The 17,786-nt window shown below is 48.9% G+C and overlaps 4 protein-coding genes across 4 annotated transcripts; 3 read left to right on the top strand and 1 right to left on the bottom strand.

Moving 5' to 3' along the window:
• Window positions 1–3: 3 nt before the first annotated feature.
• Window positions 4–1,023, bottom strand: ABOM_005009 (endonuclease/exonuclease/phosphatase family protein; the record flags this gene model as incomplete). The annotated part of the gene is made up of 1 exon (XM_022532138.1): window positions 4–1,023. One exon carries the CDS (start codon window positions 1,021–1,023, stop codon window positions 4–6), a length of 1,020 nt encoding a protein of 339 aa, XP_022390508.1.
• Window positions 1,024–1,902: 879 nt separating this feature from the next.
• On the top strand, window positions 1,903–4,316 carry ABOM_005008 (thioredoxin domain-containing protein; the record flags this gene model as incomplete). The annotated part of the gene is made up of 2 exons (XM_022532137.1): window positions 1,903–3,625; window positions 3,676–4,316. The coding sequence occupies 2 exons, from the start codon at window positions 1,903–1,905 to the stop codon at window positions 4,314–4,316; spliced, it is 2,364 nt and encodes a 787-aa protein (XP_022390507.1).
• A 5,242-nt stretch (window positions 4,317–9,558) lies between these two features.
• On the top strand, window positions 9,559–10,629 carry ABOM_005007 (SCP-like extracellular protein; the record flags this gene model as incomplete). The annotated part of the gene is made up of 3 exons (XM_022532136.1): window positions 9,559–10,136; window positions 10,208–10,497; window positions 10,559–10,629. The coding sequence occupies 3 exons, from the start codon at window positions 9,559–9,561 to the stop codon at window positions 10,627–10,629; spliced, it is 939 nt and encodes a 312-aa protein (XP_022390514.1).
• Window positions 10,630–12,570: 1,941 nt separating this feature from the next.
• ABOM_005006 (choline/carnitine O-acyltransferase) lies at window positions 12,571–15,228 on the top strand (the record flags this gene model as incomplete). Its single annotated transcript, XM_022532135.1, has 4 exons — window positions 12,571–12,958; window positions 13,031–13,060; window positions 13,119–15,050; window positions 15,101–15,228. The coding sequence occupies 4 exons, from the start codon at window positions 12,571–12,573 to the stop codon at window positions 15,226–15,228; spliced, it is 2,478 nt and encodes an 825-aa protein (XP_022390580.1).
• Between the last annotated feature and the right edge of the window lie 2,558 nt (window positions 15,229–17,786).

Here is a 17,786-nt window from a genome sequence, read left to right as displayed (position 1 = left end):
CACTCAAAGCTGCCCTTTCGTGCTGGGCAGAAAATCCAATACCGCCATAACCCCCAGGTGATCCGTAACCCAGGGCTTCTCGAATCCCAGATTTACAATCTGCCTCCGTTCTTCGTCCCCCTCTGCCAGGATATCTTCTCCAAATCGCTCAAACTTCAGTAATTTGAGAGACCCCCGGAAATAGACCTTGTCCATTCTGGAACACCCAAACTGCGCGCGCTGCTTAGTTGCTGCTTGTTGGCCCCATGTATATCCGTCCTCGGTGTCCTCCTCTCCGCCTAGTTCTAGGAATGCGTCCTTGAGATCATTGTCCACATGCAATGTGCGATCAAACGGCTGGATTGCGTTGAAGTCACCGGCGGCGAGCGCAGCGTCCACCCCATCGTGATGCATATACTGAGCGACTAGCTGCACCTGCGGTGGGCGGTACGGAGGGTCAAGTGCCATGGACTCTAGGTGCGTGTTGCAGAGGCGAATTCGCTTCTCCTCAAGCCCAGTGGAGACGTCGACGAAAAGGGCATCGCGATCCATTCGCGTGTGAGAGTAGTGGACACGAAAGACAGACGTAATCGGCAAATGCCTGCTGACAAGGACAGTAGTGCCATACTGCGTGGTGGCCCAGTTGGCGGTATCAATATCTGTCAGGTGGAAATGGGCTCGCACCCACGGAGTCGCAGCAATTGTTTCCAAGTCAGAACGGGTGCATTCTTGGAGAAAGATAACAGGGGCGACATTTGGAGGGAGAAGGTGCGTAAGTTGGTGAAGATGTGCCAGCGCTGGTCGCATGCGGGCTGCGGCGAAGGGAAGCATGAAATCAATGTTCCACGTATAGAGTGCAATAGCGGTGATGGCTAGACGATCATGATCATTGTCATTGCTACTCAATGGCGACTTGACCCAGGTGGATGTTGCGGGGTCAAAGCCATAGTAAGCCTGGGTATAAGGTTCGTCCAGAGTCCAGGGCACCGACGTCTTCCGAAAGGTCGCGGTGTCCCTGATGGCCTGGGTCATAAGCGCTTCCATGGCGATGGGTGGGGATTTCGATAGGGGGAGTGTCGAGGTAAGAGGAAACAAGAAAGACAAACAGCTGAAATTGAATAGACACAGTAACGTGATAACAGCTACCTCGCTTGGGTTTTATTTGTTGTTACCCCTCCTTTCTGCTAAGCCACTCCTAGGCTATGAGCCGGAGATCCGGCAGTTCTGTGGTAGGACTATATCTCCAACACTGGAGGGAATAACTCGATGTCCCAAGGATAAGATCAGATATGTCAAGGACATTATGTTCAAGACGATGCCACGGTGAACCATATGGTATTGACGGTGGTTTCCGTACGAACATAGAGATGGAATGGCCTAGATCCATCAGAAGCTTATTAAACCGTGCTTTTAAACTTAGACCCTACTCCCAATCACTCCAAGCCACCCACCTCAACGCCACTGGTCCATACCCATCCGTTTCTATACTTTCTCTCAGCAGATATATTGTTTAGTTAGTTTGTTAGTTTGTTTGTTTGGTGTTTGCATGGTCTGTTGTTGGACGACGATGACTAAGCTACCCCAGTCACGTGTCGTATTTGATGCATGGATGACGCAGGACGGCCGACGATCTCCCGGATGCGGGTCAGCCTATCGAAGGGCATCTCTCGTACTCTCTCCGCGTCTTGTTCCTTTCTTGATTTCCCCTCCTTTGTTACCTTATCGTCCCACGTGTGTCTACAGAGTCTCGATCACCCCTAGACTAGCCTCCGGGCCGTGTACTCTGCAAATATTCGCTGGAACCTAGTCGCTCCCGGTGCCCCTCAGACGCGCGGCTGGACCGGGGTGTCTTTACGCTACAGCAGGCGGTGTACTACTCACCAGCAGTCGTGCCCTTTCCCGCGGAGATCATATTGGCGCAAGATGGCGGCCCCATCAGGCTTGCATGCGCATCTTCATCACGGTGCGACCGATGCGGGACCCAGGCTAGTCAACCGGCTACGTGACAGCCGGTCACCGTATGTTCGAGCCCACATGAATAACCCAGTCGCCTGGCAACTGTGGGACGCAGAAGCGATCAACCTCGCCAGGCGCTATAACCGACTGGTGTTTCTCAGCATCGGTTACTCGGCTTGTCACTGGTGCCATGTCATGGAAAAGGAATCCTTCATGTCCCCGGAAGTGGCTTCCATCTTGAATGAATCTTTCATCCCAATCAAGGTGGACCGCGAGGAGCGACCGGATATTGACGATATCTACATGAACTATGTGCAAGCCACCACTGGCTCTGGTGGTTGGCCGTTGAACGTATTCTTGACACCGGATCTAGAACCGGTCTTTGGTGGTACCTACTGGCCGGGACCCAATTCAACGACGCTACTAGGTAATGAGACTATCAGCTTTGTAGATATTCTGGAAAAGCTACGGGATGTTTGGCAGACCCAACAGCAACGGTGTCTTGATAGTGCGAAGGAGATCACAAAGCAACTCAGGGAATTCGCCGAAGAAGGAACACATTCGTACCAAGGAGACAAGGAAGCGGATGAGGATCTGGACATTGAACTTCTGGAAGAGGCTTATCAACACTTTGTGTCTCGCTATGACTCTGTACATGGAGGGTTTTCTAGCACACCCAAGTTCCCAACCCCCGCCAACCTCAGCTTTCTGCTCCGGCTTGGGGCGTACCCAAATGCGGTATCGGATGTTGTTGGTCAAGAAGAATGCGAAAAAGCGACTGCCATGGCAGTGCATACGCTCATTAGTATGGCACGTGGGGGGATCCGTGATCATATTGGACATGGTTTCGCAAGATACAGTGTCACTGCTGATTGGAGCCTCCCACATTTTGAAAAGATGCTTTATGATCAGGCACAACTCCTGGATGTATATGTGGATGCATTCAAGATAACACACAACCCTGAGCTGCTGGGTGCCGTGTATGATTTAGCCACATATCTGACCACCGCTCCTATTCAGTCATCCACTGGCGCTTTTCACTCTTCGGAAGACGCGGATAGCCTGCCGTCACCGAATGACACGGAGAAACGCGAGGGGGCATATTATGTCTGGACACTGAAGGAACTGACACAAGTGCTCGGCCAACGGGATGCTGGGGTTTGTGCTCGTCACTGGGGTGTACATCCTGACGGTAATATCTCCCCCGAGAACGATCCACACGACGAATTTATGAACCAGAACGTGCTTTCTGTAAAGGTAACACCGAGCAAACTGGCAAGAGAATTTGGGTTAGGGGAAGAAGAAGTGGTAAGAATCATTCGTTCGGCGAAGCAGAAACTGCGCGAGTATCGGGAACGAACACGAGTCCGCCCTGATCTGGATGACAAGATCATTGTCGCCTGGAACGGACTAGCCATTGGGGCACTCGCCAAATGCAGTGCTCTGTTTGAGCACATTGAAAGCTCCAAGGCAGTACAGTACAGGGAGGCAGCGGCAAAAGCAATTAGCTTTATCAAAAATGACCTCTATGATAAACCAACCGGGCAACTGTGGCGTATTTATCGCGATGGTGGCAGAGGTGATACTCCAGGCTTTGCTGATGACTACGCTTATTTGATCAGCGGCTTGTTGGATATGTATGAAGCAACATTTGATGACAGCTATCTGCAGTTCGCAGAGCAGCTTCAGAGTAGGTGTTCTGTCAGACCCTCATCTTACTGATACTAACAATACTACCAGAATATTTGAACGAGAATTTCCTTGCATATGTGGGATCGACTCCGGCAGGTTACTACAGTACACCGTCCAACATGACATCAGACATGCCGGGTCCTCTGCTTCGTTTAAAGACCGGAACCGAGTCGGCCACTCCATCAGTTAACGGAGTCATTGCACGCAACCTGTTGCGCCTTGCCAACCTGCTCGAGGATGAAGATTACCGGCTGCTCTGTCGCCAAACATGTCATTCTTTCGCAGTCGAGATCCTGCAGCATCCATTCCTCTTCGTCGGACTGCTTGATGCGATTGCCGGACTGGAAGCTGGCTCGCGGAACTTCACAGGCGTTCTCTCTACGACACTTCTTCCCCAGACCGGGCCTGGACCGTCAGACCGTCTCAACAGCAATTCCGACGAGCCAACATCCGTGCGGGACCTCATTGTGCAGAGACTCCGGGCAGAAGCCGGTCAGGCGATATCAACCTCAACGACCACCGTTTCCCTCATTGACATCCGCCCTTCGCACTTGGGCGACTTTGTAGGTAATCAGTCATTCTGGTTGCGGACTCGGAACAAGCTGTACAAAGATTTGAAGCCGAGTGAGCCAGCGAAAAACTACATACTTGTCTGTGAGGGGGGCAGTTGCAAGATGGTGGATGTATGATTCTGCAGGTGTTGCTTTTGCGACCGACCTTTCTCATTACTTTCCGTACTGGGGCTATCTATGTTCTTCTAATTTATGAATTCGGAGGCTTTCTGCATTAGCAATGGGTTCATTGTCTGTTTTCCGAGTCTGGACAGGATGGCTATAATCAGGCGTGCAGTATCATTACACAGGAAAGGAGCAACGAATATACTTCTCATATAAAAAAAAAAAAAAAAAAAAAAAAAACAAGCAACAAACACATCCCATACATTCATCAAACAGGCATAAAGCACACCCACAAAATCTTCACAGTAAACCAATAATTAGAGATACGCCCAAGCAAGGAAATACACCGAACCACCCCTCCCAAGTCCAAATCACAGATCCCCCAATAAATCAGATACACAATAAACCCAACACGCGATCAGACATAGATCGAAGATCGCAGAAAACCCAGGCCGACAACGCCTTGTTTCATATAAATTAAGCACGGTAATTAGCCCTCGCCGATCACCTAACCACTTATCTCAGCAATCTGATATATATGACGATATCGATCCCGTGTGTGGGCTCCCCCCAATTAATCATCTCGTCTTATATTAGGGGGCTAAGGCTGCAGTGTGGATCTCGGAGCTGAAACGTTCTATACTGCGTATGGGTAGATGAGGTATTTTGGACGCCGAGATCGGTCAAGCATTCTGGGTGAGGTTCTGTGTACTAGGGTCCTTTGAGTAAGTATTTACTCGTGTGTGTATGGAGGTTATGGTTGTATGCGGTTTAATGGTTGTTGTGTGGAGATGATTATGCTTGCTATGTACCTTGGTTATAACTAATGGGGGATTTACTGTTCTAGACTTGTGTGTACTGGTATCTGTCTTGTTCTTGCTTGCTTGTTTGGCTTAGATTAAAGTAAATATTTTGAGGATTGATCTTTCTGGGTATAAGTATTGGCAATCTTTGTTTGTTAGTAGATTGATCGGGGTAGATGTAGTGCGATGGTAGAGTCGGTAGATGAGGAAGTAGAAATGGCGGATTTAATAGACCGACTCTATGGATTGAGTAGAAACAGTCTCAATGCAATAACAGATTCAGCAAACTCAGTGAAATACTGGTTTTACATGAAACAGCAAACTGCGTCGGAAGGGTTGTTAGCATTGGGCGTAGTGCAGGTACCCAACACAGAGAATATGGTGGGTACCACATCCGATATCATAATGACGACCGATACTGTGCTGATGAAGAGGAATTAAGATGTTGGGAATGGAACAATGCCAGATAAGTGAAGTGGTTGCCACGTAAGGGTACACAAGGGTAGAAAAGGTTTGGGGAATATTTGGAGGATTTTAGTGACCACATTTGAAGAAGCTATAACCCTTGGGAAGTTATTTGTCTTACATATGTCCTGTATATAAATGTGAACACATACTTGTATCTCACCACTAGTAGTACCTAGAATAGGCGTTTATAGATCAGAATGTAGCTATATCTATATCTACTGAGCAAAAGAGCATAATGTTAAATGTATCGAGCCCATGCTTGTCTTGCCTTGGTGCCATAACATCCCTCGCATAAATCTGCCTTTCTTGCATCCACAAGTTGTACTTGATTTGACATACCATACATATATATATATCTCTCTCTCTGCGTAAACGCCCACCCAAGTCCTGTAAGAGTACTAACATGTATAAACTTAACTAGCCTCGATGATCAGCGTCCCTGCTACTCCAGCACCCAATCGAAACCAACTCCTACAGGCAAGTGCAGCTCCATCGGCGGTGAGCGTGGACCTTCACCTGGCAGGTGAGGACGAGGGTAATTATGACAGAAGGCGGAGATGATGTCCAGGGTCGTTGCACTAGCTACTAGATATGGTGTTAATACGATTGGGTCTACTGGTTAGGGCGTTGGGGTCGCGTTCAGGGTAAACTTTACTCTCATTAGAGTTGGTTTTCGCGGATACAGGAGCATCGGTCTGTGTGTGGTCTGGTTAACGGTGGTCGTCGTCAGGACGGTCATTGGTGTGTCTCAGTTGGCGGTACCAGGGTTTTGTCCCGAGCTGTACGAATGGACTTTTTGTTTGGAGTGTTTGGAACTCGTCATAAATAGCCCGAGTAGCATTTCAACTCATTGTTTAAGGGATGACTGGTTAAACCAACCCACGTTCGGTTTTAGCAATAAAACATACTGCTCTTTCACTGGATGTAACGGATGCCAGCGCAGTATTCATGATGATAGTCAGAGAGCAGACTAGTAATGACCACAGGTAGGACTGCCGTATGCTTTTCTCGCAGGAGATGATGGCCACAAGAATCTGTTTGCTCCCTAGCTGGGGGGGATCAGGAGACCACAGTGGACTAGATATGATCTACATATGGAGTAAGTCAGGGCGATATTAAAGAATAAAAGCTGTGTAGATCGAGGTCGTCTGATCAAGAATCTCTGTAGATGAATTAGATCTATCAACTGCAGTGACTCACTCCTGGTCCTTTTGTTGGATCGTCTTCATGCTTCCTTTTGGATCCATACTCCGCAAGACAAAGTAGCCTTGAAGTTTTATTTTCAAACATGTTCCAGTCATGCTCTATTTTCAAGATTACTATAGTCCTCCTTTCATACTACTACGCTAATGCTCATTGTCAAGCTACTCCATACAGCGCGGGTCGAAAGTCACAAAGGTAGTGTCACGACGTCGCTGCCGCTAGGGAGGAAGAACAGAATGGAAAACAAAGATTGATAGGGGTGAAACAACATGTGATGAGTACCCAGGCCTACCGTAAGGTTGTCCTTGACTCCAGAACCCTATGTGGAGGCGCCAGCTAAGTCCGATGGCGTTAGGGCTTGTCGTACAACTCGTAGGCACTTTCCCGGCTACTAGTAATAGTTGACCACCATCAACACAGGTCGGATGCGAGAAGGTCTATATTTAACCGTCCATGGTTACACGGGCGTTTACGTAGTCGTCGTCTGTACGGTATGCATGGAGCCGGTATCATGTACATTCCATACCTAGGTACAGTGGTGCACATGGTCTCTCTCAGCATCCCAGTACTCGTTCACGTGGAATGCCGACAATCCGATTTCGACAGGAAAAGAAGAACACACTTTATCGTATAAAGTCCCCAATACGCTAGGGAATAAGTTCACGCCTCGGGAGACCGACCACTTTGACAGATCATGACAGATCAGCTAAGACCGCCGTGGTTGTTTAAATTACTCAATTCGCCAGGCTCGACTCGGCAACGGTACTTGGGATCCATTCGGCTAGACAGCCCAAGACGTTCTGGACTGCTCGAGACAGCGAGGACAAGGAACAGCCGGTGAGACTGGGTGGACAGGGTGGACTGTGGTAGTATGGATAATGGGACAGGACGTCAGCATGAGTCGTCAATGGACAGTTAATATCCATGTTGACGGGGCAAATCTCCGAGGAGGCGGAAGATGAAACATTAGCGAGTGGCAGATGGCCGCCAGAACGGCTGCCGAGTTGCCAAGTCGTTGGTGGTTGATCGTAGAATTACCCCTGGTTGGGTGGTCCGTTCATTAATCTTTTGCCCGTTCCTCGTGGGTGGCGTCTCGGATTGGTCAGGCAAACGGAGTTTCACGGGTTTGAACCATCTCTGAAACCATTTATTTTCTTGTCATATTCTTGTGTATTATTATTATTATTATTATTATTATTATTACTATTATGATAGAAAAAAAAATTAAATAAAAAGAAAATATCACGTCTTATACCAGTTCATTTTTCCATTCTCTTCCACACATAGTATGTGGGGTCTCATTCAACTCATTGTGCTTCTGAATGCCATTGATCATCGAACAATGGGATCTCTGATCAAGTACTAAGTACTAGTGATCTTCCTCAGTCTCACTGAGTCTCCATCCTGCCCAGAAAATGAGAGTTGTATGATTTCCATGGCATTGGGTTAAAAGTACGAATCAATCTTACGTTTGTCCGCTTTTTTTTTTTTTTTCTTTTTTTCCTTCTCTTCTTCTGCCTTTTTCTGACTAGTGGTAGGGGCTGCTCCAAGGTTGCAGGGGTCGAGTACCTGCAATCTCCACCGCCATTTAGCCAATGGGACAGGGTACCTGACCCGGTCGGCATGTTGATTGGCCGGACCGGGGTTAGGGTGTGCCAGGGGTACAGAACAAATCATCCATCTTGCGGACGGGGAAATTCACCGTCATCTCGTTTTAATATCTGCAGAGAATCTTATTAGATTACCAGAGAGAGACCATGATCAAGCAACCCCCGAATCATTCCATAATGGATAGCTAAGGTTACATCCTTTCCATGGCTGGGAGATTCTTTCAGGAGGTCGACAGGAATGTATTTCGTAGTGGCGGATGGGCCGGCAGACTGTTCCAGACGATCTCCGGTATGTACGAACTGACTTGGTGGTTGGGAGGATAATCAGGGGATGAAAGAAAAGCCCGTCTCTTTCCTCAATTTCATGTCCACTAAAATCAAAAACTCTAATGGTTCGTTACCGATCTTCTTTGTGCAAAAAGAATAAAAAGGAAAAAGATAAAATAAAAATAAAATAAAAAAGAACGGAAGACAAGATCACTAGGATCACTCACCCACCTCAAAAAGGATGCTGGGTTGGATTCCTCAGACTGAATTCCTACGATCCCCCATCTAGAACTCTCCTTTAATCACCAGCGCAAAGCCAAGCTCTCTCCCCAGCTCATTTCATTTGTGTTTAATTATCCCAGATCGCGCGGCCCCACTTGGAAAAGAGTGACCACGCCCGTTGAGGGGCTTTCGACTCTCCTTTCCGTGATTAAGGTCCCCATCGACGGTTGTTTAGTCCGCTTCATCACAGCCGTCTCACGCTAACTGTGTACCACTACCACTATATTATCACTTCTCCCTCCACGTCCTTTGCCACCTTCTCTTTTGTTCCCCCATTGCTGGTCTCTCACGCATTTCCAATCTCCCTCGCCTCCGGTACACTTTTTTCACTCTTTCAAAAAGTGTCTCCAAGGCTGTCACTCTTTTTGTCTATATTGACCTCGACGGAACAGCGTACATACACCCAAACCACCTTTCTTTCCAAAACCCCCTGATCCTCAAGTCCAATCGCAGTCGATCTGCCTGTTGTCGGACGCCTTTTCTCCATCCATTTCATTACTTAACTCGGTCGGATAGCTTCCCGGAGAAGTCGTTTTCTCGATCGAACGCAGTTGACCTGTGAAAACACCTCTCGCAAACCAAACCACAAGACCACTCAATCGTCTCCAACCATCAACCACCATGCGGTCTTCCTTGCTGATGGGCGCTCTTTGCGCCGCCGGTGCCATGGCCAACCCTCTCGAGAAGCGGGCCTACACTACGGACTGGACCATCGTCACTGTGACCACGACGATCACCGCACCTGCGGCTCCTGCTCCAACGGCTTCCTCGTCGACATACGTTCCCGTCCAGGAACCCGTCGCCAGTGTGGAGCCTGCTGAATCCGAGACGCCTGCACCGGCACCGGTGGAACAGAGCTCGACCGCTGTCTTTGTCGAAATCCCAGCTACTTCTTCCGCTCCTGCGCCTGTGGAGCCCACCACCGCTGTGCAGCCAACAACCACTGCTGCTGCGGCCGACCAAGGATCTGCCTGGACCTCCGCTTGGACCTCGGCGTGGACATCGTCCTGGACCTCTTCGGCTTCCCAGCCAACCACCCTGGCTAGCACCACCTCCAGTGCCAGCGGCGCTGCTGCCACGAATGGTTACCAGTCAAACGTCTTGTACAACCACAATGTTCACCGCAGCAACCACTCCGCCAGCTCTCTTGAGTGGGATACCTCCTTGGAGCTAGCGCCCAGACCCTCGCCGCCAGATGCGTCTACCAGCATGATACGTAAGGGTGCCCCTACTTTTCGTTCGGTGTGAAATGTACTAACGGTTGTTGTAGCTCTATTAATGGCGGTGGCTATGGCCAGAATATTGGATATGGTGTCTCCTCGGAAAAGATCGGAGAGATGATCACCAACCTGATGTACAACAACGAGATGGGCTACTTCGAGAACCTGTATGGCGAGGCCAGCCCCAGTATGGACAACTTCGATGCTTGGGGCCACTTCTCCCAGATTGTGTGGAAGGGTACCACCCACGTTGGTTGCGCTACCGTGACCTGCAACAGTCTTGGTAACGTTGATTCGTCCGTGGCGATTCCCTTCACCGTTTGCAACTACAGCCCGGCCGGTAAGTAATAGACACCCTTGGCTCCCGTTGGTGTATTCCAGGAATCCTGACAATCGTTTAGGAAACTATGCCGGCGAGTATGCCGACAATGTCCTTCGTCCCCTTGGACAGGCCATGTATGTCGCTTCTTAGGTTTCGAGAGTTGTTTTCGCCTCGACTGTGCCGGGAGATCAGTCTGTGCACGTTAGCGGCAAAGATTCCGATCCAGGGTAGTGATTGAATTGCTGGGGTCGGGTATGCACCCGGGAACCGCTCGGTGGCCAGATTAGATGAACTTGGCCAAATCAATGGTGCACAGATCTTCTCCTGTATCGGCCGTCCGCGAGATGTGAAACTTATGAAACTCACCAATGGAGATACGCCTGGCAATTGTCAGCTTCTTGCTTTTATTTGAACTTTTTTCCTGTCTCCTTCGGTTCTCCTTCGAGACCACCTCGTGCTTGCCTGCGCCAACTCGCCAAGCTCATGATCGTATCCGCCATCGGGGGAGTCTAGCCATCAGGTTGGTACCGAGGCGCAGGCCATGTGAGGTGGAATTTTTGATTTGCCTTCTCTGTGAATATTGATTTTTGCCCCGTCATGGTACACCAATGGCAACATTTGAATCATTTGATTCTTCATCTTTTTTTGCTTCTCCGTTTGTGCTTTCATGTGTTCATATGAGCGTCTTGCCGGAGCATTTTTGATGACCAAAAACTAAATGATGAGATTTCCCTACGAGAATGATTCCCGCGGCATGTAGACCGTACTTGTACTAGTAGGGCCCAACATCGATCGCCGAATGCGGCCAGGGCACTGACAGATGTAGTGTAACCAATGAACGGCATGGCTGAAGTAATCGAACCCCACGTGACCGGCCCGTTGGAGATTAACTTCCCCGCAACCAGAAGTATAGCTGCACAAGTCGACCTCCCCAGCCAGCTCCCTTCGTCCGAAACGTCATCGGGCAGAGAATCCCCGTCCAGTCGGGTTACAAATCTGCAGCGCCTAAGAGTCTATTTCCGCTGTGACGGTAGTGGTGCAGCCTATCTAACCTTGGCCCTAGGGTAGCTGCTGAAGATTGCCACATCGGATTGAAATCTGGCGATACGACGTCAAAAGTCGGGAGGATCATTAACTTGACACTTTCGATCTACAAGCTCTTCGCTTTCCAGTGCTAGTCGACTGTCACCGTCGCTGAGCTGTCATAATTTAGCCTGTCAATTGGCAGTACACGCAATTTTCGACATTCGCAACTTCGTTTCTAGTTTGAGAGACCAAAGCAGCTCTCCTTCTGTCCCGCGTCGCTGGTCAAACTCCACTCCGGTCTTTTGTATGACGACAGAACCGGTCTAGGAAGATTACGGTAAACTAGTCGAAGGCACTAGATCAAAGAAAATTATACCAAGTGCCTTCCACTGGTGATCAGTGTTAAGTTCATCTTTGTGGTTTTTAGGCAATTGTTCGCTCGTCTGTGCGACTGCGACCCACACGTTCTATATATCTCTTGGCGCATCGCGAAGCTACTATATCGACTAAGCTTCTTCATCCGTTCCTCCGATACCACCTTTGCCCCAAGCGTGCCGACGCTTGCGCCTGCAACTGCGGTCCGCCGTGTTTTATCCGGCTAGCAGACCTTTGACTATTGCTCTTGTCGTTACTCTTTTTTTTGGTACCTTGTAAGCGTCCCTTTCTCCGTCCCCAGGCCCTGGTTTCCCTTAGCCCGGCGCCCGAGCACATGCTCTCCCCGCGCCTGTCGTTCCTCCGGACAGCGGGGCTATCGAATGAGTACTCTTATATCCTATATAGCCCTTATTTATATTATAGTTCCCCCTCGCTCCTTTCTTATCTATCGTTTGCCTGGGATTCGTCACTGTTAAATTGCCTTTATCTTCCTCGAGGCCTGCTGTTAGTTACTATCCCGTGATTGGGTTGGTCATGCGCTACTAGCCAGAACCCATGCCCTCATACTGCCTGCAAGATTGTCACTACTTCTATCGCACCGCTTTGCGCCTACTGTCCATTCCAACCTTCCTCGCTTGTCGCTACGCTTAGTTGATCATATTCTGGAACTGAACATCACTTACTGACATAATGTCTTATTCGTCTGTCGCAGTTCGCCACTTCACGGCCCCAAAGCCACTATTGGACGCGATGGCCACCCCTCGCTCTCAGCCTACCATGGAGACTAAGATCAAACCTACCTCGGTGGACGGCGTAAACGGCCATAACGTTGCGTCGGAATCGTCGAAGAAGAAAGGGTCCACGTTCGCTAACCAAGAGTCTCTCCCCAAACTCCCTATCCCGGATCTAGAGAGCACATGCAAGAAATACGTTGAGGCCCTGTCTCCATTACAGACGCCGAGAGAGCAAGAAGAGACAAAGGCTTCTGTACAAGACTTTCTCAAGTCGGACGGCCCTGTGCTTCAAGAGAAGTTAAAGAATTATGCGTCTTCAAAAACCAGCTATATTGAACAATTTTGTAAGTGTATCCGTGAAAAGAGGGAGACATATCACATTGTTGAATTGAATGAGAGCTAACACTGCCGCTTAGGGTATGATTCTTACCTGAACTACGACAGCCGTAAGATAAATCCCCTGTCACAGAAATTAACTGGGGTCCATCGTACTGACTCTAATAGCGGTCGTTTTGAATCTCAACCCATTTTTCTTGCTGGAGGATGACCCCACGCCTGCCAGGAATCACCAGGTCACTAGAGCAGCATCGCTTGTTGTATCAGCCCTCAGCTTTGTCCGAGCCGTGAGGCGGGAAGAACTCGAGCCCGATACCGTGAGAGGGACACCACTATGCATGTATCAATATTCTCGGCTGTTCGGAACAGCACGTCTACCCACCGAAAATGGATGTGTTATCAGTCAGGACCCCCACGCCAAGCACATTGTTGTCATGTGCCGGGGCCAGTTCTACTGGTTTGATGTCCTCGACGAGAACAATGATCAGATTATGACTGAGAAGGACATCGCCCTTAACCTTCAGGTAATCATTGGGGATGCGGAACAGACCCCTATCCAGGATGCCGCCAAGGGAGCTTTAGGTGTCCTCAGTACGGAGAACCGCAAAGTGTGGTCGGGGCTACGGGACATCTTAACGAAGGACGAAGGCTCAAACAACGCAGAATGTCTCAACATTGTTGATACAGCACTCTTTGTTCTCTGTCTGGATTATACTGAGCCGAGCAATACGTCTGATCTCTGTGCCAACATGCTTTGCGGTACGAGTGAAGTGGTCAAGGGTGTACAGGTCGGAACTTGTACCAACCGGTGGTATGACAAGCTCCAGATCATTGTGTGCCAGAACGGCAGTGCCGGTATCAACTTTGAACATACCGGCGTGGACGGCCATACGGTGCTGCGTTTTGCCAGTGACGTCTACACAGACACCATACTTCGCTTCGCAAAAACTATCAATGGACAGGCGCCCACTCTGTGGGCAACCAACAGCCCCGATCCGGCCAAGCGTGATCCCCGAAGCTTTGGCAATGTCAGCACTACGCCCCGCAAACTAGAGTGGGACATGCTTCCTGAACTGAGTATTGCCCTGCGATTCGCCGAATCTCATCTCGCCGATCTTCTCAAGCAGCACGAGTTCCGTGTGCTTGAGTTCGAAGGGTATGGTAAGAATTTCATCACATCAATGGGCTTCTCGCCAGATGCATTCGTCCAGATGGCGTTCCAAGCTGCGTACTACGGGCTGTATGGCCGTCTGGAGAACACCTATGAGCCAGCTATGACCAAGTTCTTCTTGCACGGTCGGACCGAGGCGATACGGACTGTCACCAGCGAATGCGCCGATTTTGTACAGACTTTCTGGGGAGAGAATCCAGCAGAGCAGAAGGTGGAGGCTCTGAAGAAGGCAACTCAAAAGCATACCGCTACTACAAAGGAGTGCTCTAAGGGACAGGGGCAGGATCGACACCTCTATGCATTATACTGTCTGTGGCAGCGGTCTTTTGAGGAAGGCGTTTCCTCTTCTGGCAATAGTGTAATAAGCAGTTCCAACGGCTACTCTAGCCCTGCCGAGAATGGCTCTACTATCGACTCACCCAAGTCACCGTTATCGGATGATGGCGTATCCTCCACGACCAGCTATGGCTTGCGTGCGATTCGCCCGGCGCCACCCACCCCAGCACTCTTCAGTGACCCCGGTTGGGACAAGATCAACAATACCATCCTGTCAACCTCGAACTGTGGAAATCCATGTCTACGGCATTTTGGTTTCGGCCCAACGTCTGCGGACGGCTTCGGAATTGGCTATATAATCAAAGACGACTCAATCTCGTTCTGCGCCTCGTCCAAGCACCGCCAGACCGCTCGGTTTTTGTACACACTCGAGTCGTATATGTTTGAAATCCGAAAGCTGCTACGCGCCACAAACCGGAATACGGCCAGTCCACGAACCAGTCGGGCCCGGGAAATGGAGATCATCGCCGAGCGGCTCCAAGGGGATCACCGTCGGGGCCGGCTCGTCCGGGGAGATCCTGGGGCAGTGCGCCGGGGTGCCGATACGCCAACGACCGACAGCGGAGAAATAGAGGACGACGGCATGGGCGGATGTAAGTTACCGACTCAATCAATATTGAACAGAACACTAACAGCATGTCAGACGGGTTCTTCGATGCCGGGATGCTATTGCATGCACTCAAAGGCTTGACTACAGACCGAGAGCGTAACGGAGAGAAACCCGAACGTCGTCGGTTTGTTGGCAAGAAACTACGTCTAAATGAGTACTGATTGTTTCTGCCTCGGGAGTTTTGGTTGTTCATTGTTGTGAATCTACAGTATGCACCTTTAGAGCGAGATACCAATGCGATTACTTGTTCTTCAAAACTTAGTCCTCAGTAGTTTTGTTGGATGCGGATCATGTAATGGAGTAGATGTTGTATCTTCAGAATCAAATCATAGCATACCATGCCTCTGAGTCATTTTTTGCAGTTCAAATGCAGTCACGACTGCACTGTGAGAAAAACTTTCTGCGAGGTAATATTATTAATCATGAATAAATAATGAACCAACCAGAATTTGGCCTGCCGCATACCGAAAACGTCGAGGAACATGGAGTTCCATCAGCTGTGTTCACGCCACCGACTTTCTGCCCAACCGACAATTGTCGGAAACAGTTTTCAGTTGAAATTGTCGTAGATCCGTGGATTTACATAATAGCATATTCGTGATTGCTGGAAAGTAGCCTTTAATTTTGTTTTTTTTTTTTTCTTTTGCGTTTTGTTTGCGTTTTGTTTGTGGTACCTTATAGGGCGTCCACTGATTGATATGTACATCATGACTTCGATCCTGTGAAATAGCATACAACATGCGAATCGAGTCAGGGTAATTGTCTTTATATATTATTCAAACGTATACTAATAACACTTTTGATGATGTTTCTTGTGTTGTTGTGATCTGGAGGGGATGTCGATTTCCACCTAATCTATATATATATATATATATATAATATAACGATGATATTGCTTCAGCCCTTGGAAAAACACTCCACGTCTGCCACGAATATGCATGTGCAAGTCATGCACTAGATTTGTATGCATGTATGCACTTGTAACCTGCCTTGGTCAGTATGGGATTTAATAGACAATGGAAAATAGAGCGGGCATTTGTGAGTTGTTCTGTTGATCTCTGTAGGCTTAGTTAGTGGCTTGGGTAGTATTGGTGAGTGAATTGATGTGTTGTACATGATACCTCTTATTTTTATCGTTTTTTTCTTTTTCTTTCCCCTCTCTGGGTAGATGCGGCTACTGCAACTGCAAGTCACCGTACATCCTGTAGGTATGGAGTACAGCGAGTTTTACTTGTATCTGTCGGGCCTGACAGTCAATGGTTGTTAGTTTGTCTCTGAGATGGCCTCAGGCTCATACTCGGTGAAGGTAGTAATATCAGATTGTGTATCAAGTAGATTGTCTAGTTTGAATGCCATGGGAGAATGTACTCCCGGAGTGATATTTTCTGTCTATGCACGAGCATTGTTATCAGGCCACTCATTATCTATTTTGAATCAGGTACCCCGTCGTATTCCTATCGATCCAGCCAATCTTGCCAAAAAAGAAAGACCCCCCCGGAAAAAAATATTAAAAAAAAGGAAAAAAGGAAAAGAAAAAGAAAAAAGCCAGCCGCTTTTACCACCGGCTAATTAACCTCTCTCCAATCAAAGAATCAGTCGGTGAGATCATATCCTCCACCAACCGATCAGACCCCCTTAACGAACTGATTTTAGTCGCCTTCTGATGCGTTTCTAAGTGTCTCATCGATGTATCTAATTCTAGCGGTAAGTTTCCCTTGCCGGTCCGCCGGTATCCGAGTTTCCAAAATGCACAACGTTACTGATTGATAGATTGAGTCGATCGAGAGATCATGGTGGTTGTTTTTGTGATTGCACAGCCTCTCGGCCGTGCTGCGGGCTGCCGCCTTGTGTAGTCTGGATCCCGCGTAGTATCTGACCATTCCTCCCGTAATTACTATTACTTCTTCGGTCAAGTCATGTGGTGCACGTGATCCCTCTGGCGACCGCTGATTCCGTCGCTCTGGCGGAAGTGTTCCATCCACTCAGACAGCTTACCTACTAACTAACATAGACCGGTAACTCTTGTATATGGATCCTTGCGTCACTGTTCCTCTCTGTTGATTATCTTTACTTTTTTTCTTTTTCTTTTTCTTTTTTTTTTGCGAATCGTCAAATCCTTTCTCGATTAGATTTTCGGATACATATCATCGATCCTTCGACAGCTCCTTTGGATACTGGTAAGTGAGGGTGACTTTTTCTTCTCTTCTTTTTTTTCTTTGTTCCAGCTGGGGGTGTTTATTTCCGACCACCGGAGACGGTGCTTGATCTGCTCTCAGCGGCTGGAAAAAATTACCTCCCGTTACCTGCCTTAGCCTTAGGAGGTATTAGCCTTACTTCACACGGTTACTCTCAAGGCTCAGGCCATCGGCTAGCTTGGTGCCTTAAAAGTCCTTCTCAGGCGCTCAGGCTGCTCACCCGCCCATTCACCTGGCCCTTTCCTTCCAATAACCATTTCAACCTGTTTCAAAGGGTGTCCACCCTTCCTGCAGCCTACCACAGCGTCGCATGCTAGTAGTCAGACCATCGTGCTCTGGCCGGGTCCACACTTGACCGTCCGATGTGCCGCTGGTATTGGTCCTGCCCATCCCCTACCCTTCTGCGTCCTCTTGCCTTTAGCGTCCCCATCGCTTTCCCACTAGAAGATCCTGCCTCTGCATTGCTGGCGAACTAGCGCCCTCGTTGCTGAGCATCTGCTGCTTCTTGGTCCTGCAACACGGTA

This window comes from Aspergillus bombycis, assembly GCF_001792695.1.
Source record: "Aspergillus bombycis strain NRRL26010 chromosome Unknown contig00028, whole genome shotgun sequence".
Taxonomy (NCBI): Eukaryota; Fungi; Ascomycota; class Eurotiomycetes; order Eurotiales; family Aspergillaceae; genus Aspergillus; species Aspergillus bombycis.
Note: the sequence above shows the minus strand (reverse complement) of the source record. Positions and strands in the feature narration are given on the sequence as shown.